Below are 26159 nucleotides of genomic sequence, written 5' to 3'. Positions count from 1 at the left end.
AGCATTAAAGTCAGGAACCAACTCCAAATCTTCAGTACCGTAGTCAGAGGATTTGACAGGAGAATAAACCTACATGCATCTGTTTTTTATAGTGGGAGAAACCGGAGGACCTGGAGGAAACACGTGGTGTGGAATGAATAGGGAAATTCAACACTGAATGGGAATCGAACCTTCAAGATGTGAGCCAGCCACAATTAATTACATTGGTCACATATTTATTTTTATTTCTATTTATGTATTATTTTTATTAGTTACCCCGCCTGGTTCGGTTTGTTTGTTTGTTAACACTCTAGCAGCAAAACTATTGATTGAATTCATACCAAATTGGGTTTATAGATTGTCAGTGACCCAGAATAGATCTGATTACATTTTGGGAAAAGTAGGTCAAAGTTTAAATTTGTTATGAATTTTTAAAATCTGTTTTTTCTCCCATTTACTTATAATAGGCAAAATTCCAAATGTCTATAAAAACATCAATTTTGTTTCAGTTTACTTGAAATTTGGCACATACATAGAGGCAGTTGATATGCTGACATCAGCACGTGCATTGACATGATAACATCAGCTGGATCGATGCCAAAATAAGCTACAATACATGCGAAGGGTGGGGTTTGCTGTGCCTGGCACCATTTGTTATTATTATTATTTTTTAATGTAACATTTATTATGACATTGCGTGGCAGGGTCCATCCTAAAGATGGTCTGACTGAATATTGCATGTTTGTTGATTTTTTTTGCCATGGAGTGTATATTAATAAAATAAAAACATGTCTAATATTCCTTCTCTATTATTACTCTGACAAAGTCTAAAACAGTCCAGGTGGTGACGTGTTAATACGCTTTAGATGACGGATTTCAAGTGTCTCTGTGTAATGTCATCCTGTAAATAATGATAACTGTGTACAAACTCATCCTGTTCTGCAAATAGCATCATTCATATGTTTGCACACCTTTCATTTATAAATACACTATGTAAGCATGGAAATATCTGACATATTTAGAACCCTAAACATACCACATTTATGGCAGTTTTCTGTTTGTTTTGCAGCTTGTTTTGGCTCAATCAACCATCTGGGATGCAGTTTAACCTTCATGAAAACATTTCGATTTCTCTCTCTGTATTTTTATTGTGTATATCCTGTACAACTTACCTTGTGTTGCCAGAAGTTACTGAAGGAGAAGAATTTCAGAACTGTTGAATAAAACAGAGGCTCAGAATTGCCCTGTATTCAATGCCATCCACAAAATGATGACTGTTGTGATAGTTTAAAGTATTAAAGAGGATCCTCTGTCCTATAACCTGTAAATGTTCCACTTAAACAGCATAGAAAGTGTAACTGTTAAGAGGGATTAAGGCTCCATTTCCCTCATAGTGTTTTTCTGTATATAATCATCATCCCTAATGTATAACATGTGCCAGAAGACAAGCAAAGAAAAAAACGTAATTTCAGGTGAGACCTCTCACTTTCTTTTTGCACCTCCCCTTATTACTTCAACGGACCCCCCGCTGCCTGCACACACATCTATAAAAGACCCACTGAAAGCCTGGAGAATATGTGAAACAAAAAATAATGAGCTATACTTAGTTAGAGTGGCTCTTCTTAGAACTCGAAGTATAGCAGATATATAATCAGGCGTATGATTAGATTTGTTTGAAAAACGCTCCATACTACAGGTGTCTGTTGCCATGGAAATACAGGCTTTAACTCAGAGGATATTTTCCCTGTTTGTGTGTGTGTGTGTGCAGTATATTTTCTTGCCGTAACACACATCTAAACATAAAGTAGAGGAAACTGAGATGAATAGAGCCCTCATTTAACACTATTATCTTAGTCTTTATTTTGTCACAATTGTATGTCAAATATATATACGTCTATATGACATATATTATATGACATATATAATTTCATTTCTTTACAATAGAGAAACAACATAGAGATGACACACTATTTTGGTTTCTAAGTAGAAGCTCCTTTTAAATAGTGGCATTTTTTTCAATACACTGTTTAAGTCAAGCTCCCACTCAAGTCACGGTTTTGTTTTCCTTATTGAGTCACATTTATTCACAATGTGTGTTTGCTGTCTCTTTTCCTTTATAGTTTCAAGTCTTTTGTTGTGTGTGAGTATTTTTTTTTTTTCCTCCGCAGTTCAATCTGTTCATACTCCTTGAAAATGTACGGGCATGTGATATTGGTCAATGTGGCCACACAGATGATCCCACCTGCTAACCATCCTGTGCCACCGGCAAAAGTATACAGTATTGGAAACAGTGTCTTAGAAGCTTTACAGAGTTAATCCAATCAGCTTGCAGAAGGCTTGGCAAAACCTTTTCCAGTTCCTCTGTAGCTGGATCCTTTGGTGGCCAAGGAGCAGTTTGCGGTACCGTACACGAGGGATGTCTGACCTTGGCACTGTCCCTGGGCTTCTCTTTGGCCTCCCGCCTTCAAACCTCTGGTGCCGTCGCCACTGTGGAGATCTTTAGCTGAATATTGGACACTTTTCCCCTCTGACTCCTGCATAGATCCAGTCTCGAGAATGTTTGTGCCTCCACACTGGATCTCTCTGTGAGACCCGGAAATTTTCACAGAGCTGGAGAGGCTTTTCTGTTTTAATTCCTGCGCAAGTTCCACTGTAATTTCAAATGAGCAGGGTGTTTGTGTGGAGTCGAGGTTCTTCTCTGACTCCAGTGTAGGAGTAGTGGTGCTAAGAGGGCTAACGCTGCCGGGCATCACACCAGGCCCCAGCACAACAGTCTCGCGAGGGGGAGAGGGCGGATTGCTAATGGGCACGGGTGTCTTTCCAGCCGCGACAGGGTGCCACTTGAGGAGTCCCCCCTGGTTCCGGTCATTCGCATCCACATACCCCCCTTCGAGGTCGCACGCTTGGAGTGACGGGATGATGGGCACGGAACGAGTGCGCAGGGAGGGCGGAAGGAAGGTTGTTGCTTTATCCAGGCGGGTACAGGGGACCTCGGTCCATCCTTTTCTGGCTGCGAAGTGAGAAAGTGAGGTCCTGCTGAGGAGAGCGCCGACCCTTCCACTGGCAGAATCACACCTTTAGGCGGAAGAAAGAATAGAAATGGCAGGGTGAGAATGAGGTACTGAGTCATTTATATTGTGACCTTTATGTTCAAGACATTCAGTTCCTAAGAGAAATAAAAGGAAGTGAGAAGCACGGAATATGGAGATAAAGCTGTCATTCCTTTTAGCTTTTACTATTTAATTTCCCCTCTTGTTTTGTGGATCACTTCCATATAAAATTCTTGCACTACTGAAATTCTAATCAGTTAGGAATTGTTTAATCACAATATTTGTGTAAGTAGAAGGGTGTTTAACCCTTTCATGCACAGTGGTCACTCCAGTGGACAGTTATTCTACAGCTGTTCTCTTGTATATTCATGGATTTTATCGTTTTAATTCCATATCAGCCAACACAGTGGATGCTCATGCACCATCCCATACACTGTAGTTCATACCGTTAAATTTGCTGTTCTTCATAAACCTCATCTGCACTAACATGTTTGAGTGGAAATCAGTTGCTTATTATTATTATTATTATTATTATTAGACTGTAATTAACAGTTTGGGTTTTTTATACAAAAAGTTTTTTTTTTTTTTTGCATATTTTCTGTTAAAATGTGAGAAAACATCAGATTAGTTGCATTAAAAATGTTTTTATGTCATAGTTTTCACACAGTATATCAGTAAATATGTTTCTTTACTTCAAAAATTAAACGCATGGTTTCCAGCTGAGTGGACATTTTTGCAACTCCATGAAAAATAGGTTAACAAAAAATGTTTAATTGCATTGTTTTTTTTAATGCCTAGAGGAATAAAAATACTCAGGAAAAAAATCTTGATTAAGGCTCTTATAATTCATGCAGGAAAGGGTTAATAGACCCAAATGTGAGTGAGCTCTTCCTTGACCCGTGCTCTTCTCTTACCCCACGGGTCTCAAACATGTGGCCTGGGGGCCAAAACCGGCCCGCCAAAAGGTCCAACCTGGCCCACGGGATGAATTTGCCAAGTGCAAAAATTACACTGAAGATATTAACAATCAAGGGTGTCAAACTCATTTTAGTTCAGGTTCCACATACAGACCCATATGATCTAAAGCAGGGGTGTCAAACTCATGTTCTTTCAGGGGCCACATTCAGCCCAATTTAATCTCCAGTGGGCCGGACCAGTAAAATAATAGCATGATAGCTTATAAATAATGACAACTCCAAATTTTTTAGTGCTAAAAATAATATTAAATGATGAAACTATTTCTATCCAAAACAAAAAAGACGTGAATAACGGGAAAAAACTGAAATTTCTGAAGAAAAATAAGTACAATTTTATCAATATTATGCCTCAACTGATTTATACATGTGCATTACAGATCAGATCTACCAAGACACAAAATAGGCAGAATATTGTTAAAATTGCACTTATTTTTCTTTAGACACTCCAGGTTGTTCATATTTGTTCAGGTTATTGACATTTTATTGTTAAAGGATATCAGAATGTAATGTTCTTTGCAATAAATCAAAGAGAAAAAATTGGTGTTGCCATTATTTAGAGGCATAATATCATATTATTTTTCTCACATTAAACCAAGAAGAAAATTTGGAGTCATTATTTCGAGGTTATTAATGTATTATTTTTGAGTTTGATGCCCTTGACTGTTAATATCTTCAGGGTAATTTTTGCATTTTGCACTTTGTAAATTCATCTTGTGGGCTAGATTGGAACCTTTGGCCCCCGGTCCGCATGTTTGACACCTGTGATCTAAAGTAAAAATAATCTATAAACAGTGACAACTCCATTTTTCTAGGTTCTAGGTTCAACTGGACTAGTTTTGCTCTTTCGAAGCAAAACTAGTCCAGTTGAACCTCGAAGAACTACCAAGAAGAACAATGAGCTGGGCAAATGAGAAACTGAATGATAAATTGTTCTCATTTTAGTTCCAAACTCCAAATTTTTACCAATATTCTGCCTGTTACCACATGCTTGTGTAACGCTGTGTGTAATGTACTTGTATAAATGATAAGTTGATGCATAATATTGTTTAAACTACACTTATTTTTCTTACAAATTTCATTTTTTTTTAGGTTATTCACATGTTTTTTGTTAAAGCATGATTTGTAAATGTAAATATTTTGATAATTTTACGTTTTTTTATTGCACTAAAACAAAGAGCAAAAGTTGTTGTCATTTATTGGTTATGATGCTATTACTTTACTGGTCCGGCCAACTTGAGATCCAATCGGGCTGAATGCGGCCCCTGGAAGAAATGAGTTTGACACCCCTGTTTTACCCCAAGTTTCATGAAAATTGGCCGGGTAGTATCTGTATAATCCCGCAGACAGAGAAACAAACAAACAACAAAACAACTAGTAACTTAAACATAACCTCCCTGGATGGAGGTAATTATTTATAATCCTCTGCATGAGCTGGCTTTATTGTAGCTGCATTAATGTTTAACTATAAATCCCCTCTCTCACGACTGCCTTATCGAAGATTTAAGGCTTTGGCAACACAGCTGCTAGATTTCTGACCCTGGTCTGTGTGAGTATGTGGAAATAATATTTAATAGAATTTATACAATAGATGGGATAAAGGCATGTCGACAATAGAGCATTATTTCATGTGGATTTCCATTTTAAAAATCGTCCTCATTATTCATTCACACTTAGCACAGTGTCGGTGTGACAGGTAAAGCATTATTAAGATGTGGCAGGTAGCATGAATGCAGTCACAGCACGTATGTTGTTATGATAATGGATCCTGTAATGAAGTCTCTCCAAGTAACACAACGAAGCTGCCAACAAGCTGAAAACACATCATTTGACAGTATAAAAATAACACATAGGGGGTAAACTTATCCAGAGTCAAGTGGAGGAGTTTGAATATGAGTAGAATCTGCACAAGAGTTAATATTGTTAGTGAACACTCAATTCACATTTAGAATAACCCTGGCACCGCCTTAGGAGACAGCTAGTGTTATTGTCAGCCTTCAGAGACTGTTTGTAGCATAACCAAGTTTAAATAATTGAATTACTTTCCCACTCCTCCCTCGGTATTAGAAGGGGGGGGGATACAAGCTGGAGGTAAATCCGGCAGATCAAAACATATCTAAAAATAACTCCCATAGCAAATTTGCCTTGAATTCTGTCCCTATCTGCAATAGGTAAATATATATTTTGACACCAGATAATGAAATTGACAATACTCCATGGGGATTTGTTGTCATAAAATGGAAAACATAGAGGAGGATTTTCATGTTTGTTTGCTGTTCTCACCTCTGTTTTTTTTTTTTTTTTTTTTTTTAACACTTTCTACTACACCACACTCTGTGCCTCCATCTTTCCCTTGCTGCACTCTCATCATGTCTGCACAATCTTTCTTCTCTCCTCACTTTCCCCTCTCTCGTTCTCTCACTCTCCTATCCACCTCCCATTTCTCATTTCCAGAGATGAGAGGGTGTATCCATGGCAACAAGGGGGGGGTGGGGGGGAGGAGGATGAGGATGGGGGGGGGGGGGGGTTGTAAGCTTGGTAGCTTGGCGTTATATGGCTGGTAAGTCTAGAAATAGGTCATTTCAGCCTCGTGAAGGCCGGCGAAAGCCATATTTAGCTGATACTCCAAAAGAATTATCAGTGGATAATGAGATCTAAATAGTTTAATTCCATAAATACAATCTTACAACAGCAGAGGCCGACTTATTTCAGCTGCGTCTTAACACTTAACAAAGCGGCATTAGATTTAATTGCCTATAGCTTACAGATATAGCCTTTGTGATTTTAAGAAAGAATTCTCATTAGTTCCATGATTAGTTTGTTTGTTATTCTGTGTGAAAGAGTGCATGTTTGGGCATATGTGTGAGTGTGAGTGTTATGTTCCTGGAGGATTTCTCTGCACAGCCATTTGAAAGAACTGCTGAGCTCCGTGGAGCTTTGTTTAAAAATGTAAATTATGGAAATAGGTCACATAAAGAGTTTGGCAGCTTGCAGTGTATCTTACAAGTCACTGTAACGCTCAATCAGGTTGGCATGCTAATAGGAATATTGCGAGGCACTTTTAAATGTGCGTGGAATGCACGAGGGACAGTAGCGCTTTAATGACAGACATGTCTGATAACAGTGCCATCGCTCAAGTTGCACACGCTGACAGCAAATGAGGCTGTTCCTGAGTCATATGCTAATAGGAGTGTCTTAGTCAGGCTTAAAGACGCTCTTCCCTTGGTTCTGTAAATAAAACATAAAATAATTCAGTGTTTTTGGCGTTATTTGTTTAAGTCGAATTACCAATGGAGTTGGTTGTTTTTCTAATCTACTTAGGAAAACAAACAGCGCATTGAACAAAGTAAGATAAATACTGTATGTGCAGGATGGTTGATGCTACAAAACAGTGACTCAGATTTATGTTTAGTATCTGCAACTATGATCCTTTTAAAATCTAAATTTTACCCTTAGATTGTACCTTACTGGCAGGCTTTGAAGAAAAAGCATGGAGAAAATTTTCAAAGTCCAATTTCCATTCACATTTGAATCCATAACCTTGGGAAAAGAGAACCAGGGGATTACAAATTCACGGGATAAGTATCTATTCAGAATATTGTCGGTGGTAGGTGAAAAAGCCATCACTAGGAAGTGGAAAAAGTCGAAAAAGGATGCAGCAAAAATGGAGGACTGGATAGAGGATATAGATTACATCTATAGGATAAAGAAGTGGACTTTCTCTGTCAGATTTGATTCAGACAAATTCATCAATTATTGGAAAAGCTGGGTTAATTTTATAACACTATTAAGAGTAGGGCTGTGTTTTGGCAAGAATCTGGCGATACGATACAAATCAGAATACTAGGATCATGATATGATATATCACAATATATATCATGATACTGTTAAAAAGGCAATAATTTGTTTGTTTCTTTTTTTTAAATTTATTATTATTTCCTTGAAGAATTGTATTGCACCAGAAATCTGCACAAATACTAAACACATTTTTATTTGATCAGAACAGGATCTGATGTTATATCACAAAATGTTCCTGTGTTCAAACTGAAATTCTGTTTTACAGACATTACAGTTTAAGATCCTGTTCAAATGTTCATATACTATTAGTTCAGAACTAACATCAGAACATTATTTTTGTGCAATCCCAACAAAGGAACTAACATTATTGGAAAAAAAGAGTGTTAAATAATAATAAATAAAATATAAACAAAAAACAAAAGTGAACCTCCACAATATCTGCATTTGAATAAATACCTAAAAAATATCGATACAGTACTTTTTAATATCGATACAGTATTGTGAAATGAAATATTGCGATATATTGCAGAACCGATATTTTCTTACAGCCCTAATTAAGAGCTGATTTTACTTGATAAGAGTAACGTGCACATAGACCCATGGAAACCCTTGGTTCATGCTACACACTTTAAAGGTTTGGCGTTAATCTTATACAGGGGAAAAGGGTTTCTGGAAGGAAAGAATGGAATGGAAAAAAACACTTGTTATTTTTCAACCTTGGGGTCGGGACACCATGTGGGGTCACCTGGAATTCAAACTGGGTCGCCTGAAATTTCCAGTAATTGATAAAAAACAAACAAATAAACAAACCTACAAATAAAAAATATATGGTGAGTTGACAGAGACAATCCCAATCCATAAAAGACATGACAAACTCTGAAGCTGAAACTGAAGCACTGTGGTACTGTTTATCTGTCAAATGTTCATTGTGGTCAGTTTCAGATGCTGCAGCTCTTTCATAATTCATAGTTTGAGTTCTTGTTTGTTCAGTATTAATTGTCAGCCTTGTACATACAAGCTGGACTCACTGTACATATCCTGACCAAGGAAAATCAAATTCTCACTTTGTGCAGTAATCTACACCTGGCTTTTCTGCCTCCGTCCATATTAATATACATTATATAGACTAAATGTCGTCTAAAATCAACGTTTATTTGTAACATAGTATAGCAAACTATTACATAAGCAAAAACAAATTAATTTTAGCAAAAAAATGTCTTAGAATGTCTAGGGTCGCCAGAAATTTGTGATGTTAAAATGGGGTCATGAGCCAAAAAAGGTTGAAAACCACTGATTTATTGTGTGTTTTAGGGTCAAAATAGGGTGGAATAACAGAAAAAGACAAAGAGAGGAATTTAAGTTTTACAGGTTTTTACTAAATAAGAGCCTCAGAATGTACATCAATAACAGATTTAGGATGTTGAACACGAACTGTGAACTGGAACACACTGAACAACAAGTATTTGAATTCTGGCCCAGTAGTTTTTGTTTTGGGGCTCTTTTTTTTCTAAATCAGTCCAGTCTAAAATTAACATTTATTTGCAACATAGTATAGCAAACTATTACATGATCAGAAACAAATTAATTTTAGCAAAAACATGTCTCAGAATGTCTAGGGTTGCCAGAAATTTATGATGTTAAAATGGGGTCACGAGCCAAAAAAGGTTGGGAACCACTGCATTAACTCTATTTTAAGTTAGTGTGTATATTTTTACTACTTTTGTCATTACTCCCCTGTACGAGTATGTTTTTGTTTGTTTTTCTTAACATATATAGAAGTTATATCATTGGTTCCCAACCTTTTTTGGCTCGTGACCCCATTTTAACATCAGAAATTTCTGGCGACCCCAGACATTCAAAACTGACACTTTTTTTTTTTTTTTTGTTAAAATTAATTTGTTTTTGCTCATGTAATAGTTTGCTATACTATGTTGCAAATAATCATTAATTATAGATGACATTTAGTCTATATAAAGTATATTATTATGGACAGAGGCAGAAAAGCCAGGTGTAGATTACTGCACAAAGTGAGAATTTTATTTTCCTTGGTCAGGATATGTGCAGTCAGTCCAGCTTGGATTTACAAGGGCTGACAATTAATACTGAACAAACAAGAACTCAAACTATGAATTATGAAAGAGCTGCAGCATCTGAAACTGACCACAATGAATATTTGACAGATAAACAGTACCACAGTGCTTCAGTTTCAGCCTCACAGTTTGTCATGTCTGTTATGGATTGGGATTGTCTCTATCAACTCAACATATATGTTTTTGTCAGTAAGTTTTTTTTTTGTTTTGTTTTTTTTTTATCAATTTTACTAGAAATTTTTGGTGACCCCACGTGAGTTATATACATGATGTTAAATGCTGATAAAAATAAAATAAGGCCGTCTGGAAAAAAAAAAAAAAAAAAAAAATCAAAGTTTTAGCTTTTAATCTGATGTGAAATAAAATGCAGTTTTTTCCCCTCTTAAGGATCCTCCTTGACCACATCACATCAGGGATCATCCTTGATAACCAGCGTGTCAAAGGTGTTTTCATACCAGGCTGATTATATGAACCCATGCCAGTGAGGATCATCAGAATGTACTTAGTAATTTTAACCCCCCAGAGAGCCAACTGGTGAATCGTGGCTGTGCCAAAAGTCCTCCCTGCTTTTAATGCCTCCTGAAACAGCGCCAGTGGCTCTACTTCACTTCTGATAGCCATGAAAATAGAGCAACTCGCTGTCCTTACTTGACATCAGGATGAGCATGAGGAGAATTCAGGATGTGTGAATGCCTGAAATTAATCCTTTGGAATTTGTAGTCTTGTTCTAGAAGGCTTCAGTCACCCAATAAAGCTCTGTGTTCGGCTTGTAAATGACAGAAAATGTAATTATTTCTTTGATATGTGAACCATGAAGCTTTCACATAATGCTAGAGAGACTTAGCCAAAATCAAAACCGCTTTGGACATCTCCAGATTCAGTGAACTTATGCGTCATCTGTTAATTAGCTTTGGTGCCGCTGTCATCATTTTAACCCTGATAAAACTGTGCATTTGGTAAAACACATTTTCAGTCACAGTAATAGCCCAGTGCAAAAGGGGTAGTGGTGGTGGTGGTGGTTGGAGGGGGGGGGCGGGATTTACACACGGACTTACGTCTTGGACTTTTCCACTACCATGATAGCACGGAGCAGTTGGGATCAAGTGTGTTCTACAAATTAATTGTGACAGTCTCAGTTGGAGGAGGGCACGGCAGATCTCATTTATTTCACTGGATCAGATTTCAGAAGCGACTTCAGCGATTTGAACTGTGAGCGTTCCACTCATAACCTCATTTCCCATAAAATTATCCTTCTACCACTCCAAGTTAACCTCGGTTAGTCCCGGGGTTTATATCACTGAACTGGCTATTTGACCTCAATGTGGAGAAGGTAAAGAGAATTTCCTCAAATAAACAAGACAAAACCAACAAAATTAAAAAAAAAAAACCTCATACCTTCTTATGGACTCCATATCTGTTGATTCATCCTCCTGCAAGTGTTTGTAGACATGGCCAGCGACTCTGGATCCGTCTATGAGATTAGTGGATAGTTTGTGCTTTCCTCTTGAAACCGGCGGCGTCCTGAAGTTATTGGCCTCTCTGCGTTGTTGAGCCGGACTGAGCGAAAGAGAGCTACTCCTGTAACCAGAAAAGAAACCGATGAAGGGGAAGTGAAATCCACCAATTTCACACAAAACTGCATGAGCAATATTTAATTTGTTTCATCTTTGTCACCTTTCGGTCTGATGTTTGCCTCAGCTTATTGCACTATTAACTTGCTTCCTGACTAAATGACCTTGTATTGCTTTCAAAGCATCAGATTGTGGTATCAGATAGACATGGAAACAATAGTAATTTACCACGAAGCGATACAATTCACACAATCAGAGAATAATTTGTTATGGCCGGAAGAAGATAAAATGTGTAGATGTTTAATAAAATGAGCATACCCATCAAAATACCAGCAATACTTGTAAACCAGGGGTGTCAAATACATTTTAGTTCAGGGGCCACATCCTCATCCACATCCTACATACATACATACATACATACATATATATATATATATATATATATATATATATATATATATATATATATAGGCTAAAATTTGCTTAGAGGTCTTATTTATGTCTTTGTGCATAAGAAATCAATATAAGTGAATCCCTAAAGGAACTTTGTGTTGGTACATTCAAGTTCTGCAAATGTACAGGATTTCACTTCTGTTGTAACATGTTGATGGTCATATGAACTATGTTTTCAGCTCAAAAATGTCCAATTTCATCACAATTAATGCTATATTTTCATGTCACAAATGGCCGAGATATATTTTAACATAATTTACCTGAAAAACAAATATTCTAGTCTTTTAGGTTCCCCGATTTTTCTTACAAGATTCTATCCTACATATCACATGTTTTATTTTTACAGGTTGCAATATGGAGTATGGTGCTGATCCATCCTGCTTATGTTACACCAATACATACATTAAGAATATCACACGTCACTTTTTAAATCAACAGTTTTCTAATAATAAGCATTTTTATAAAGAAATAACAATTCTATATTGCTATTTACACTTTAGTATGATGATAAACTATACAATAAATAATTCTGATACTAGTTTTTGCACAGGGATCATTTGTGGAAACGATGACATGGCTGCCGAGCATCAGTATGATGGGATCTGTAACAACCATGTCACATCCGTCCACTGACACATTTTGTGTTTTTGTGTCAGCTGTTATTGTTTTAGATCCACAATACTAACATTTATGAATAAGAGGAGAATTAGCAATAATAAGTATATAAGTTTATTCCTAATAAAGTACTGGTACTGACCAGAGCATCATGGGTAATGTCACGTCCGTGAACCAGCAAAAGTTTTCACATACACGAACTATTCAAAATCCAGTATTTCTGAAAATATAGCTTCCACTGTCAAATAATATCAGTAGTCTGTGCACAAATGGATTAGCATTATTTCAACACAGTTTGACCCCCAAAGTAAATTTTAGCTGATATGTATATGGCTGTATGGGTGTGTGTGAATATATATATATATATATATATATATATATATATATATATATATATATATATATATATATATATATATATATATATGTAGATGCTTCCAGGGTGCCATTTGTTGGGGTGGGGGGGCAACCCGCCCTCTGGTTTTTACATCCCTACTCCTGCTCAATGAATTTCATCCTTGTGGGGGACAACCAACCAACTGAAATAACAGGCAGGTTGTGACAGTTTTCTTCCACCGATCTCCTACATTAGTGGCACTAACGTTCACCTGAACCGAACTGTTGACAGTCTCAGAATTTGCAAATATCCCCATGCACTGGGGCGCCGTAAAGGGGGGGTGGGGTATACGTGACAAATTCATGGGGCCCAGCATTTGTGTGTCCAGTGGATACAGGTTAGAAAAATTGTGAAAATTTCACACAAAATCCGCTGTGTAAGAGAGGAATAGAACCCTGGAGTTGGACCCCCACGTATACAACCCCCCCTTGCTCCGAAAAACCCCCAAAACAAAACAACATCTCCCCCTCTGGTTTTTTGACAAATCGTACCCTCGGTGCTTCTATGAAACTGGGTTCATTTTGGTATCTGACACTTTTCCAGCTTTTTAAACCCAATATTAAAAGATAATTTTAGACATATTTCCCCCCAGGATGTACCTAATGACGACCTCAGATAAAAGCAAAAAAAAATTATACTCTTACTCTGAGCCATCCCAAAATTAATGAATTTTTAATCAAATATTGGGGCCAAAAATAAGACCAAAGTTGGGACATGAAAAACTACATAGGTGTTCGTGGATTTGATCTGAAATCATGGCTGTAAATGGTCTTATATAGCGCTACACTGTAAATAAAGACACCGTGTTAAATTTGATGATCTTAGTGTTTTTTTCTAATCCAGACATGCAGGTTTTTCATGAATCTGCAGTCTCATTCCAGGTTCTGTGTGTAACCCATCGTGTCCACTTGCATCATATGCAGAACCTGCCCAGTTAAACACAAATAAATCGCAAATGATTTCGCAACAGCGGTCATTTTTATGAAACACTCTGCCTTACATAATTAGTTCAATTCCCAAATTGTACCTGTGAGAGAATAAAGAGATATTTAAAAAATAGTAGCGTGTAGTTTTTGTGTCCTTTTGACCGTGTTACATGCAGATTTTTGTATTAAATATAATGTAAAATAATATAAAAATGTGTTTTAGCTGAAAAATAGTTTCTCTTTTATCTCAGTAAGTATTTATTTTTGAAATAGACCCAAACTTGCTTCATAACATTAGTCTACATCTGGTTTGAATTTTTAGCCCCATGTCCTGTTTTTAGGGACCAGTTTCATAGAAGCACCCATATATAGAAATATAAGAGAGTAATGTAAAAGGAAACAGGAGATAAATTTACTGTTTATTATTAATATTTTATGGAGAAGGGGTGGGATTAAATAAGTTACACTTCTTCCCACCCCTTTTCGGACATGTAAATGAAACTATTGTGCTGTTCTTCTGTCTAAAATTGTCTTGATTGTTGATTTTTGTAGTATTATTTATGTTTTACTTGTTCACATATTTATTAAATTTCATTGCAGGTTTGGAATAAATCACAAATTACAAATCAAATCCCAATATGATCTGAAGTTGGCTGGACCAGTAAAATAATATCATAATAACCTATAAATAATGTGAACTCCAAATTTTTGAGTGGAAAAAGTAAAATTACATTATGAATTCATTTACATCTGCAAAAAATCCTTTAAAAATGTGAATAACATGAACAAACATGAAAAAAATAACATGTTTAAAGAACCCAGAGGTATTGTAACGCTGCGATTATTTTTAAGTGAGAAACCCAGGTCGTATGTTCATTTTTTTGTTTTGTTTTTTACACTTTTGTATGGATAAAATAGGAAATACAAAAAGGGCTCTAATAGATAACATCACAACATGTTGGAGATATTTTCTCACCTTTTTCAAATAAAAATAAAATAAAAAAAATAGCAATATTAATTAACAATATTCTGCCTTAACTTCTCATTCCATGTGCATTACACCTCACAGATCCCTGTGGATCTACAAATACACAAAACCTTTAGTAACAGGCAGAATAATTGGTCAAATACACTTATTTCTCTTAAGACATTTCAAGTTCATATTTGTTAAGATTATTCACAAGGTTATTCAGTCATAATTTAATTTTAGCATTTTACTAGTCTGACTCACTCGAGATCAAATTAGGTTGAATTTGGCCTCTGAACTAAAATGATAATTAATATCTTCAGTGTAATTTTTGCATTGCACAAATTCATCCCACGGGCCTAATTGGACCCGTTAGACCGGATTTTGCCCACAGGCTGTATGTTTGATACATGTTGTAAACTATTAAGAAAAACAAGTGATTTTTGTGGAATTAAAACCGCTACAAACCATTTTAATGTTTAGAACATATCAGGCTTTGTATACTGGGGCATATTCTACATCACCTCATGAAAAATCCCCCTTTTACACCAATACCTCAATGCTGTTAATGATCAAAATTACCTCCTGCCAAAGCACGCTGTTTTGACTGTTTTTATACTTCAAAGTGAATCCTGCTTCAGATCATTTCTACACCAATAAAGCAATGGCATCAAATATGAATTACAATTACACTGCACTATACTGCAAACAGATGCCAGTAAACTATCCCATAGGACATAGAGGATGGTGAAACTGGACTTAAATCCCTTTTAATAACTCATTTATTACCTCCGCCAAGTGTAACGGCGGAGCTTATGTTTTCATCAGGGTCTGTCTGTTTGTTTGTCTGTTAGCAAGATGATTCAAAAAGTTATCAACAGATTTTCAGGAAATTTTCAGGAAATGTTTATACTGGCACAAGGAACAGATAATTACATTTTGGTGGTGACCGGGGGGGGGGGGATTGTTTGTTTGTTTGTTCATCTGTTAGCAAGATAACTCTAAAAGTTATGGACAGATTTGGATGAAATTTTCAGGAAATGTTGAAATTGGCACAAGGAACAAATCATTCAATTTTGGTGGTGATGGGGGGAGGGGGACTGATCTGCCTTGGTGGAGGTCTGCGCTCTCCGTGTGCTTTTCTAGTTGTTTGTTTGTTAGGAGCTTTACAGGAAAACTATTCCAACCATCTTTACTAAATTTTACCCACAGATAGGCCCAGGCCCTGGGACCCAAATATTAAATTTTGGGCCAAGTAGGCCAAAGTTCAAGGTCACAGCAAGGTCACAAAATCTCAAATTTTCCTATCCCTCAACATTGACCAATTTTCGAAAATTCATAAAAAATTCAAAACGACTCCGATTAGCCTCCAATTTGATACAGCCGTAGCTTATAACAATATCTTGTATATGTCACAAAATTGTCCACATACACTTGGAATGTGGACTCTGTGGACATTTCAATTTAACATTGAAAATCCCATTTACGACACATTTTTCATTATAACTCAACGAATATTGATTGGAATTTAATATAATTTGACATACACATGACTGGTACCAAACTTCAACTTTGTACAAAATATCGTTCCGCTCCATTTCTCTTCCGTTACGCTCTGTTGACTTTTGTTATTTTTTTATGCACCGCTTTCAAAAAAATCATAAAAAATGCAATCCGTGAAATATTATTATGAAATTGTTTTTGGACATCTGTAGTTTAAAAAGAAATAGTCGATCCGCACATGCACACCGTTCGGGGTGCTTGGCGGTGGTTTGCGTTCTCTGAACACTTGTTTAAGATTGCTTTTAATGTCTAATTTTATTGTTTAATTGTTTTATATTCGTATATCTGCCTTTTGCACCTGCTTTTTATCTGTTTTTAATGTGTTTGGTTTCGGTTTTTATCTGCTGTATGTAAAGTGTCTTTGAGTTCTATGAAATTCACTACACAAATAAAATGTATTATTATTATTATTATTATTATTATTATTATTATTATTATTATTATTATTATTATTATTATTATTAAATCCACTTTCAGCAGTGTGGCTCTGTTGTTAATGTGCTGCCTCTTCTCCTGCCATGAGCAATAGGTCACTTGATTTTCTGGCTCAAGTGAACCACAAAAAAAAGCTCATGGCATACAGTATTATTAGCACTGAGGTAAAAAAAAAAAAAGTCAGCAAACAAGCAAGTATTTTTGCAGCTAATTATGACTCTTGAATAATTTGGCCGCGTGACATCCACACATAGTAAACGCATGAAGTGTTTGATTCATTCTATTGCATGAGTAGGAATCGTGACGCCTAAAGTTTTCGGATTGTAGTTCATCCCCTAACTGAACTGCCTCATTCGTTTTAAAACATTCAGTTCACTTAACAGTCCAGTAATTGTCTGGTAATTAATTGAAAGCTGACTGAAACACAGTGCAAAAATATTCAGCTATGATAATTTCCAAATGTCCGTGGCTGTGGAACAATAAGCATGGATAATATTGGCTCTGGTCTTTGCCAGCCTTTGCGTTTGCATTGACTGCTGTTATAAAAAAAATAGATGCGAATAAAGCTGAACCGTGTCAGTTCTGTTGACTATTAGGATGTTAATTAAAAAAAAAAAAAAAAAAATTGGATTAAGTCAAAGTTGGAAAAAATCAAATGTGTTTTTATGGACGAAATCAGCGAATTGTTGCGACTGAATGATGAGTATTGAAGGTCTAACACTGAAAAACAGCTGCTTATCTCTGTAATTCCCACAAAAACATACAGCTTCCTGATTTGAAGCATGGCAGTCTGGCTGTTATCCATCTGGTGCATATTTTAATCACTTTTTCTTTGTTTATGCCTTTAGTGGACACAGCAGACAGAGCTGTGAATGAAATGACAGCTACTGTAGGTTTAACAGAACAAAGCATGTGAAATGTCCTGTTTACGGGCTGAACTCAGAGCGTATTGATTATTCCTCACTGCAACAATTTCCTCATAATTCAATCATGACATTGAAACCCTGCAGATTGATCAGCGAGAACAAATGAAAACTGTGATCGACTATGGGCAGCGTCACGGTTGTACGCTTCTTCTCATGTGTTGTTTTCATCAGCGTTTGTTGGTAGAGCAGGAAATGCTATTACAACGCACCAATGGTATTATTATTATTATTGTTATTATCTTATTGTTATATTGTATGAAGGTTAGTCCGTAGTCTCCTATAATAATAATTGGTTCGATTTCTATAGGCTCGCTTTACATTAATGATCCATTATTATTCGCTGTCACATTCACACTCTGGTGGTGGTAAAACGGCCCCTCCCACCACCGAACATTCATACGCATGTGTGACTAGTCGCTTTTCCATTGGACATCTGCGCAAAACTTTACCAATACTTACTAAATGTCAAAAAATCAGAAGTGCGTAATGTCGGTTTTTCCATTAAAACACAAATGTGATGGTTTGTTTATTTATTATCGCGAGATGACACGAGAGGTCATTCAATAAACATGGCGAAGAACATAAATATCACAATGATTTACAGATATATTCATTATTATTATATATTACCCCTCTATCTCGTACTAAATTAAAAAAATGATTGGGTTTCCTGATGTGTTCACACATACCGCAACATGTTTCTTCTTCTTTGCTTGTTGTAATGGCCGTCAACATCCGTTTTTTTAATTCACCTGACTCTAGTTGCGAAAAAAAGTCTTTCAATTACAGTTTTGCGTGATATACTATTTGTGCTATACCTGAAAACCACCTCTTGCCAGCGCAAAAAGTTTTAATCGAAAAATGAGATTTGTTTTTCCATTAAGTAAATTTTTATGCGCAAGTTATATTCGATTTATTTTATTTTTTCCAGTTATATTTCAATTTGAAAGTCAATTGGAAAAGCGACCACTGTCACAATTATTTCATAAGAAGAGGTAAAATAGTCTATTCCAGCTTTATGGGCGACACTGGGTACGGTTACATGATGTTTTTTAAATCCGATTTATTTTTCCAGAAGAAATTAATCCGGAACTAAAGTACTTTCTCTTCTGTTTACACGGAAATGTTAAACCTGAATAAAGGTTTACATGAGAAACGTTTATTCGGTTCTCGCAGCCCTTCTGTTAGCTTAGCTTAGCATAGTCACAGCATTTCCATGGTCACACGTAGCCAGTTTTTTAAAGGCGATTTGTTGTCTTTTGTAAGTGATTTTGTGAAATCCGATTCTCCCTAATTATTTCTTTAGATCCGCAACTTACTGCCCTCATACAATCTTGGGACTGTTGTGTTGACGAAAGTTGGAAAATCTTTTTGTTGGAAGGGATGCATGCGCTAAATTAGCTTTGCTTTACCGTTTTAGCTTTGCATTAGTTTTTATTTCCTCAGATTTTATTACTGCAGTAAGTCACATCGCCATGATTTGAGCCTCAATTTGTGATCATATTGACCCCACCGGACTAAAGTAATGATTAGGAAGAACTGAATTTTACAAAATGACTCATAAAATACAACAAATCATCTGACCATAGGAATGAAGTGATTATGCTAAGCTAGGCTAAGCTAAGCTAACAGAAGGGCTGCGAGAACAAGGCAATCGGTGCACTGCAGTGCAAACTGTTTTGCCAACTTATTGAACTCATTAGTGCATGACAAATGAATGAATAAAAAAAAAACAAGTGATGAACTCTTCCTTCAGGATTTTCCAGGCTGGTAGATCCCATCAGAATAGCCCACTGGAACGGTTTAGTAAGACTACAGGGTGGGGAAGCAAAATTTACAATGAACATTTAGTTGTTTTTTCTCAGCAGGCACTACGTCAATAGTTTTGAAACCAAACATATATTGATGTCATAATCATGCCTAACACTATTATCCATACCTTTTCAGAAACTTTTGCCCATATGAGTAATCAGGAAAGCAAACGTCAAAGAGTGTGCGATTTGCTGAATGCACTCGTCACACCAAAGGAGATTTCAAAAATAGTTGGAGTGTCCATAAAGACTGTTTATAATGGAAAGAAGAGAATGACTATGAGCAAAACTATTACGAGAAAGTCTGGAAGATACTATTAAAGAAGAATGGGAGAAGTTGTCACCCGAATATTTGAGGAACACTTGCGCAAGTTTCAGGAAGCGTGTGAAGGCAGTTATTGAGAAAGAAGGAGGACACATAGAATAAAAACATTTTCTATTATGTCAATTTTCTTGTGGCGAATAAATTCTCATGACTTTCAATAAACTAATTGGTCATACACTGTCTTTCAACCCCTGCCTCAAAATATTGTAAATTTTGCTTCCCCACCCTGTAGACTGCATTGCATATTCTTCCACCAGCGCAGAATGTGTGCGTCATCGCGACAGGACAAGACAACGAGCATGTGCAGAATGGAAGGAATAAAGTCCAAACGGAATAAAGGGTTTACATGTCCGAGGAATAATTTAGCCTGGATTCAAAAGTGGATTAAACCAGTGACTTTAATTGGGTTTAAATTTAATCCGAACTATTCTTTTTCAACTGGAATAAGGTGTTTACATGGGCATCTGAAATAGGATCTAACCTTTAATCAGTTTAAACCAGGAATAAAAGTTGCCATGTAAACGCACAGACTGTATATATATTTCTTTGAGGTAATAAACAACACAGTGGAATCATTCATGTCAGTTTGCGTACATGGGTCTATAATCTTTGCCTAGATCCTCATAAATCCGCTAGAATCGTAGTCACTGATCTTTGTGTTTTTTTCCTGACGGTAACTGTGTTCACATTGATTTACTTGATATCCATATTATCTTAGTTAAATCCCAGTTCAGCAGCTATCCCATGCACTCAATGCACCCAAGCAGATGAATCAATCTGCACATACGCACACCCACTGATGAAGCCAGTGACGCACAGGTAACCTTTAGAGGTAATATTGATGGACCATATTGACATGCTTTTATGGGGCATTTCTCCTGATAGCTCACAATGTGTTCCAGTTTCTCAGGTCAATAGCTGAAAGCATCTCAACATCATCTATCACAGTCTAGTCCCCCACTCCCCACCAACCCCCTCCACCTCCACCCCCTCACCCCCTGCCTCATCCCACTCTAAGAAGTGACTGAACAGATGATTGACTGTCAGCTGCCCTCTGTGAAACATCGGCATGACACCGTGGAAAATAAAAAGCCTAGACAAGTTGGCATGGTCCCTGCAACCTTTTGGAAAAAAAACTTTCCTCTATGACAGCCCTGACCCATTGAAAGAGAGCACGCTAACACAGTGGTGCTGCAGTTGTTATGGTGATGCAGACATTGGAAAAAAAAAAAAACCCTCTACATGTATGAATGCAACCTTTGAATCCATGAATATCTCCTTGACATTCTACACTGTACACTATGTCCTTCTGCATAACAATTAAAGTGAATCTAAGGCATATAGGCATTACTTCACTGTAAAAATCACAATCTTACCAAGTGTAGTTTTCTCATTTCTTGTCAAAATATTTCATCACACTTAAAATAAGACATAATCACCTAAAGAGTAACTTTTCACAGAGATATAAGAACTTATTTTTAGACAATAGGTCTTATTTCAAGAAATCTTACCAAGATAATTTTCACTTGTTCCATTGGCAGATTTTTTTTTTTTTTTTTTTTTTGCTTATTTCAATATCTTTTTGCTTAATTCAAGTTTTTTTTTTTTTTTTGCTTATTTCAAGCTTCATTTTTTTTTTGCTTAACCCTTTCATGCATAGTAGTCACTACAGCGGACAGCTAATCTACAGCTGTTCTCTTGTATATTCATGGGTTTTGTAGTTTTAGTTCCATATCAGCCAACACAGTGGACACTCATGCATCAATGCAATGTTGTACAAGATGACGGTGTTTCCATATTCACTACTGAGCCTCTGAACTTCCAAATGGGTCATATCTGATGACCATGAAAAGATAAAAAAGTGAATTTTACAACAATTACTCATATGTATTGATAGGAGTAGTGGATTAAAAGGTACTATTCATTTTAGATCAGTAAATGGTTTTGGTCGCCGGTGGATGTTTGGGTCTTTATGGGATAAAAATGTTTTTATTCCATAGTTTTCACGCAGTACATCAGTAAATACATGTTTCTTTGCTTCAAAAACTAAAGGCACGTTGTCCAGCTGAGTGGACATTTTTGCAACTCCATGAAAAATAAGTTCATAAAAAAATGTTCAATCACATAGTTTTTTCATGCCTAACGAAGAATAAAAACACCCAGGAAAAAAAAAACTTCAATAAGGTTCTCATAATTCATTCATGAAAGGGTTAATTCAAGCTTAATTTTTTTTTTTTGCTTAATTCCAGATTTTTTTTTTTTTGCTTAATTCAAGCAAAAGAAATCTGTCAATGGAAAAAGTGAAAATTATCTTGGTAAGATTTCTTGAAATAAGATTTTCAAGATCTATTGCCTACAAACAAGTTATTTTATCTCACTGAAAAGTTACCCTTTAGGTGATTATGTCTTATTTTTATTTATTTATTTATTTATTTATTACCCCCCTTCAGAGGACCACTTTATTTTTAATTACAGCTTGTGTTTAAGTAATAATCTCAAACTTTATATTCACATGTTATATATACAAATACATAGAGGGAGGGCTTATATAGACAAAAGTGTACAGGGACATAAGACGAGACAGTGGGACAATGTGATGAGATATTTTGACTGGAAATGAGAAAAATACACTTGGTAAGATGTAGATTTTTTCCAGTGTCTATCTGCCACAAAATCGTATCCATAGATTTATACCACATTACTGAAGTGAAGGTAAAGCCTGGCCAGCACTGAAAGCATCAAGGCTAATGTAAAAGCAAAGTAAAAGTCAAGGTAGTACGATCGTTGAAGGATTGCGAGGATTTTAACTGACAGCGTTGGAGTGTTATACAACTTTTAATGATCCATTATAATGAAAATGTTCAAATTTTGTTGAATCAGCTGTCATTTTGAAGGATAGCACAGTGGAAAATCTGTTAAACCAGTGTTTCTCTTGGCACTTAGAGTGTTTCAGAGGATGTCTCTTCTTCCATCAGTGTGCAGTCACTCGCGTCAACACGTGTACCTCAGCGTACTTTAGATCCAAATTGCCGGTAAATAAAATGATGTAGTCTCTCAACCTTTCACAGGCCAGTCTACTCTTCATTTTATCAAATTAGATTAATCATTAAACAAGTATGCTGTTTCAGTACATCACACATATAAACACGCTTACTAGGGTTAATTCAACTAAAACAAAAAAACTATATGAGAAAATAAGTTCATCAACTGAAATAAAAGGAAAAAAAGACAGTTTCTGAAATTAAAATGTGCAATAAGCAAAATAAAACAACTGCATGTAAAATTAGTTTTTTCCATGTATATTAATGTTAACGCTTTGAACAAAATGTGACCATTAACTCTTTAAAACCTGGCGTGTCATCGCTGACACACCCTGTGCATATGAGCGAGGTCAAGGGTGTCACAGATGGACCGCCCACTACCTTTTGATTTATAATTTCTGAACTTTTGAGGTGTAAGACAAATATTACACATAATTGGAAAGATCTAAATGTCATCTTAAACATAGACAAAGGGCAAAATTTAGTTTAAAATATTTTCGAATGAAAAATATCAAAACCTACTGCGTCACGGACTGACATAAAATTACTGTCTATTTATTGCAAGAATTTTCATTTTCATTTCATTTTCATCCTAAACTTTATTCAGTGAATACCTTAAAGCCTCTATTTTACAACTTAATAATTGGTTAAAGGAAAAAAATGAAAATTTGACAAATGGCAGCGTAACGGATGGACAACAAAAATAAATATTAAATTAAACATTTTATATTTCAATTATTAATATCATATAGATTTTTTTTTATTTTTTTTATTTTTTTAATATTTACAACATACAAATAATGTTAACATTATATTCAAATGTATTTTGCATACATATATGCATTTATTAATTTTAAACACTGTGTGTTTAGAATATGATATGAATAATTTAGTCAAATATCAATGTATTAGGAATAAATTTAGTTTATTATCAGAGTTTATAAAATGAACCCAGAACGACGGTAGAAAACTTTGTCACTTTCCAACTCATAAAAGTCCTCAAACTTTTTTTTCCACAAATTTTTTTCCTCATTTCCAAATACATTTTCCTGAAATATAAGTAATTACCTACCCAAGCATATAAGTTTGGTATAGATTATTGTAATTACATTAACCTTCCCTTGACTTTGCCGTATACAGTCTGTAATTCACTGTTTGTACAATTGGAAAAATTCCAACAGTTTCTGAAACCTGAGACGTTACGCTTTATAGGTTTTATTGGGTCATTACAGTAATTTTACTCATGCCTGTACTAGAAGCTGGAGAAGAAGCCCCTTTATTAGTATTATAACATGCAGTAACTTGTAAATGATTGCTAGATTTTGAAAGATCTGGGGGAGAAAAAGTGCTGTGGAAAAAATGGGCTTTCAGACTCACTCACTGCATATTTTCTAACCTTTTAGTTTGTCAAAATAAGAAAAAAAAAAAGGTCCATTTTAGGCTTAGGGTTTCCAATTAATAAACAATGGGTTTCCTCATAACACCTGAAACTAAAACTTGTCAATCCCTGAAAACAAAAATGAAATCATTATTTAAAAAGAGAATGTTATGTTTACCTGAAGCGTTTCCCTTTGGACAGAGCTCTGCTGAGGATTGGTGGAGCCGCTGCTGATGTGCCCACGTTACTGCCTTTAACAGACGATCCATGTGAAGAGCAGCTCTGCAAAACATGAAGAAGACTCAATATAGAGTGGCTCTAGAGTGTTTGTTTATTAAGGACACACAATTATAGGTTCTTTATTACAAATTAAATGAATATGTTATATAAATGAATAAATGCATTGTAATACATTGGCTTGGATCATTAGTAGTAATGGATAGGGGTGTGTATTGGCAAGAATCTGGCGATACGACACAAATCACAATATTAGGACCATGATACGATATATCAAGATTATATCACAATAGTGTTAACAATGCAATATTTTTTTGTTTGTTTTGTTTCATCTACTAAGAGAATATTTCCTGGAAAAATGTAATTATACCAGAAATATGCACAAATATTAAACAGATTTTTATTTGATCAGAACAAGATTTAAAACAAATATCACAAAACTGTCCTCTGTAAAAATGACATTTGTTATTAAAAAAAATAATAATAATAAAAATAATAATAATAATAATAAAAAATAAAATTATGTTTACAGACATTACAGTTTAAGATCCTGCTCAAATGTTCATATTCTATTAGCTGTGAATAGAGTGCATAGTGCACAGTCCCTGAATCATCCAACATCATAACATTATTTTTGTGCGATCCCAACAAAGAAATTAACATATGCCTCTCTCAGACAATAAAAAGTGCTTTTAGGATGATTTAAATAAACATTATTTAACCTCCTAAGACCCAGAAAATGTCAGCAAAGTACAAGCTTTTTTTTGTTTGTTATTAAATAAGTGCCTATATTGGAAACATCATGATGCAACAGTTTTTTCAGATGTAGTTTTTAAAAATTTTTATGGAATGTCTTTTGTGGTGGACAGTTTTCTTTTCTTTTTTTTTTGTATAAAGTTGTGAAACTTTTGTCTACAAATGTGGACAGAAAACCCATAGCTGGGTCTAAGGAGGTTAAGAAAACAGTGTCATCAGTTTAAAAAAAACTACATGCATGACCCTCAATATCACAATACTACTTTTTTAGTATCAGCCTGATCACAGTCAAAGTGCATCAGTTATTAATCAGTATTGCAAAAATATACCCCCAAAACCATTCCCAAAATGTTTCTTTGGCCATCTTATTACTAGATCTTGCAATCCTCCAAATTTGAAGAAAATCGGATAAAAACTGATAAAACGAGCGTGAAAATGTGCACAATTTTATTGTTACAAGAGAGCAAAATTATTGTACATAATGTTTTGTAACGCAATAAATAATTACTACTCAACTCCTGTGTCTTTTTTATTACAAAATACACACGACACATTGCTTTTCATTTATTGATCATTTTTGTTGAACAGCTGTTTGATTATCAATTCTTTATTTTCAGTATTAAGACAATCAACCATTTTGTTATGAAAACCCTTCTTTTACAGCCCTTTAATTGTAATAATAGAATGGGAACCTGTTATTTCAGTATTATTAGGACTAAATATGCACAACTAGACAGATTTTGGTCTGCTCCCTGGCTGCAGAAAATTTGGTAACAATATGTCAAACGGATGTTTACGTCGAACCGCATGTTTTCAATGGCGCGTTGTTCACCAAAATTCATGTAATGTTCCTACACCAATATACTT

The 26159-nt window shown here is 35.5% G+C and overlaps 1 protein-coding gene across 2 annotated transcripts in view; it reads right to left on the bottom strand.

The window, feature by feature from the left end:
- Nucleotides 1–2039: 2039 nt before the first annotated feature.
- The window catches only part of nrg3b (neuregulin 3b), a 455978-nt gene continuing 431858 nt past the window's right edge, over nt 2040–26159 (bottom strand). For both annotated transcript variants that reach the window (XM_030122143.1, XM_030122146.1), the window contains exons 7-9: nt 24478–24581; nt 11287–11469; nt 2040–3054 (exon numbers count right to left, since the gene is read on the bottom strand). In XM_030122143.1, coding sequence (XP_029978003.1) covers nt 2301–3054; nt 11287–11469; nt 24478–24581 — 1041 coding nt within the window. In that variant the 3' untranslated portion in view covers nt 2040–2300. The remainder of the gene's footprint in view (nt 3055–11286; nt 11470–24477; nt 24582–26159) is intronic.

This window comes from Sphaeramia orbicularis, chromosome 19 (assembly GCF_902148855.1).
Source record: "Sphaeramia orbicularis chromosome 19, fSphaOr1.1, whole genome shotgun sequence".
Taxonomy (NCBI): Eukaryota; Metazoa; Chordata; class Actinopteri; order Kurtiformes; family Apogonidae; genus Sphaeramia; species Sphaeramia orbicularis.
Note: the sequence above shows the minus strand (reverse complement) of the source record. Positions and strands in the feature narration are given on the sequence as shown.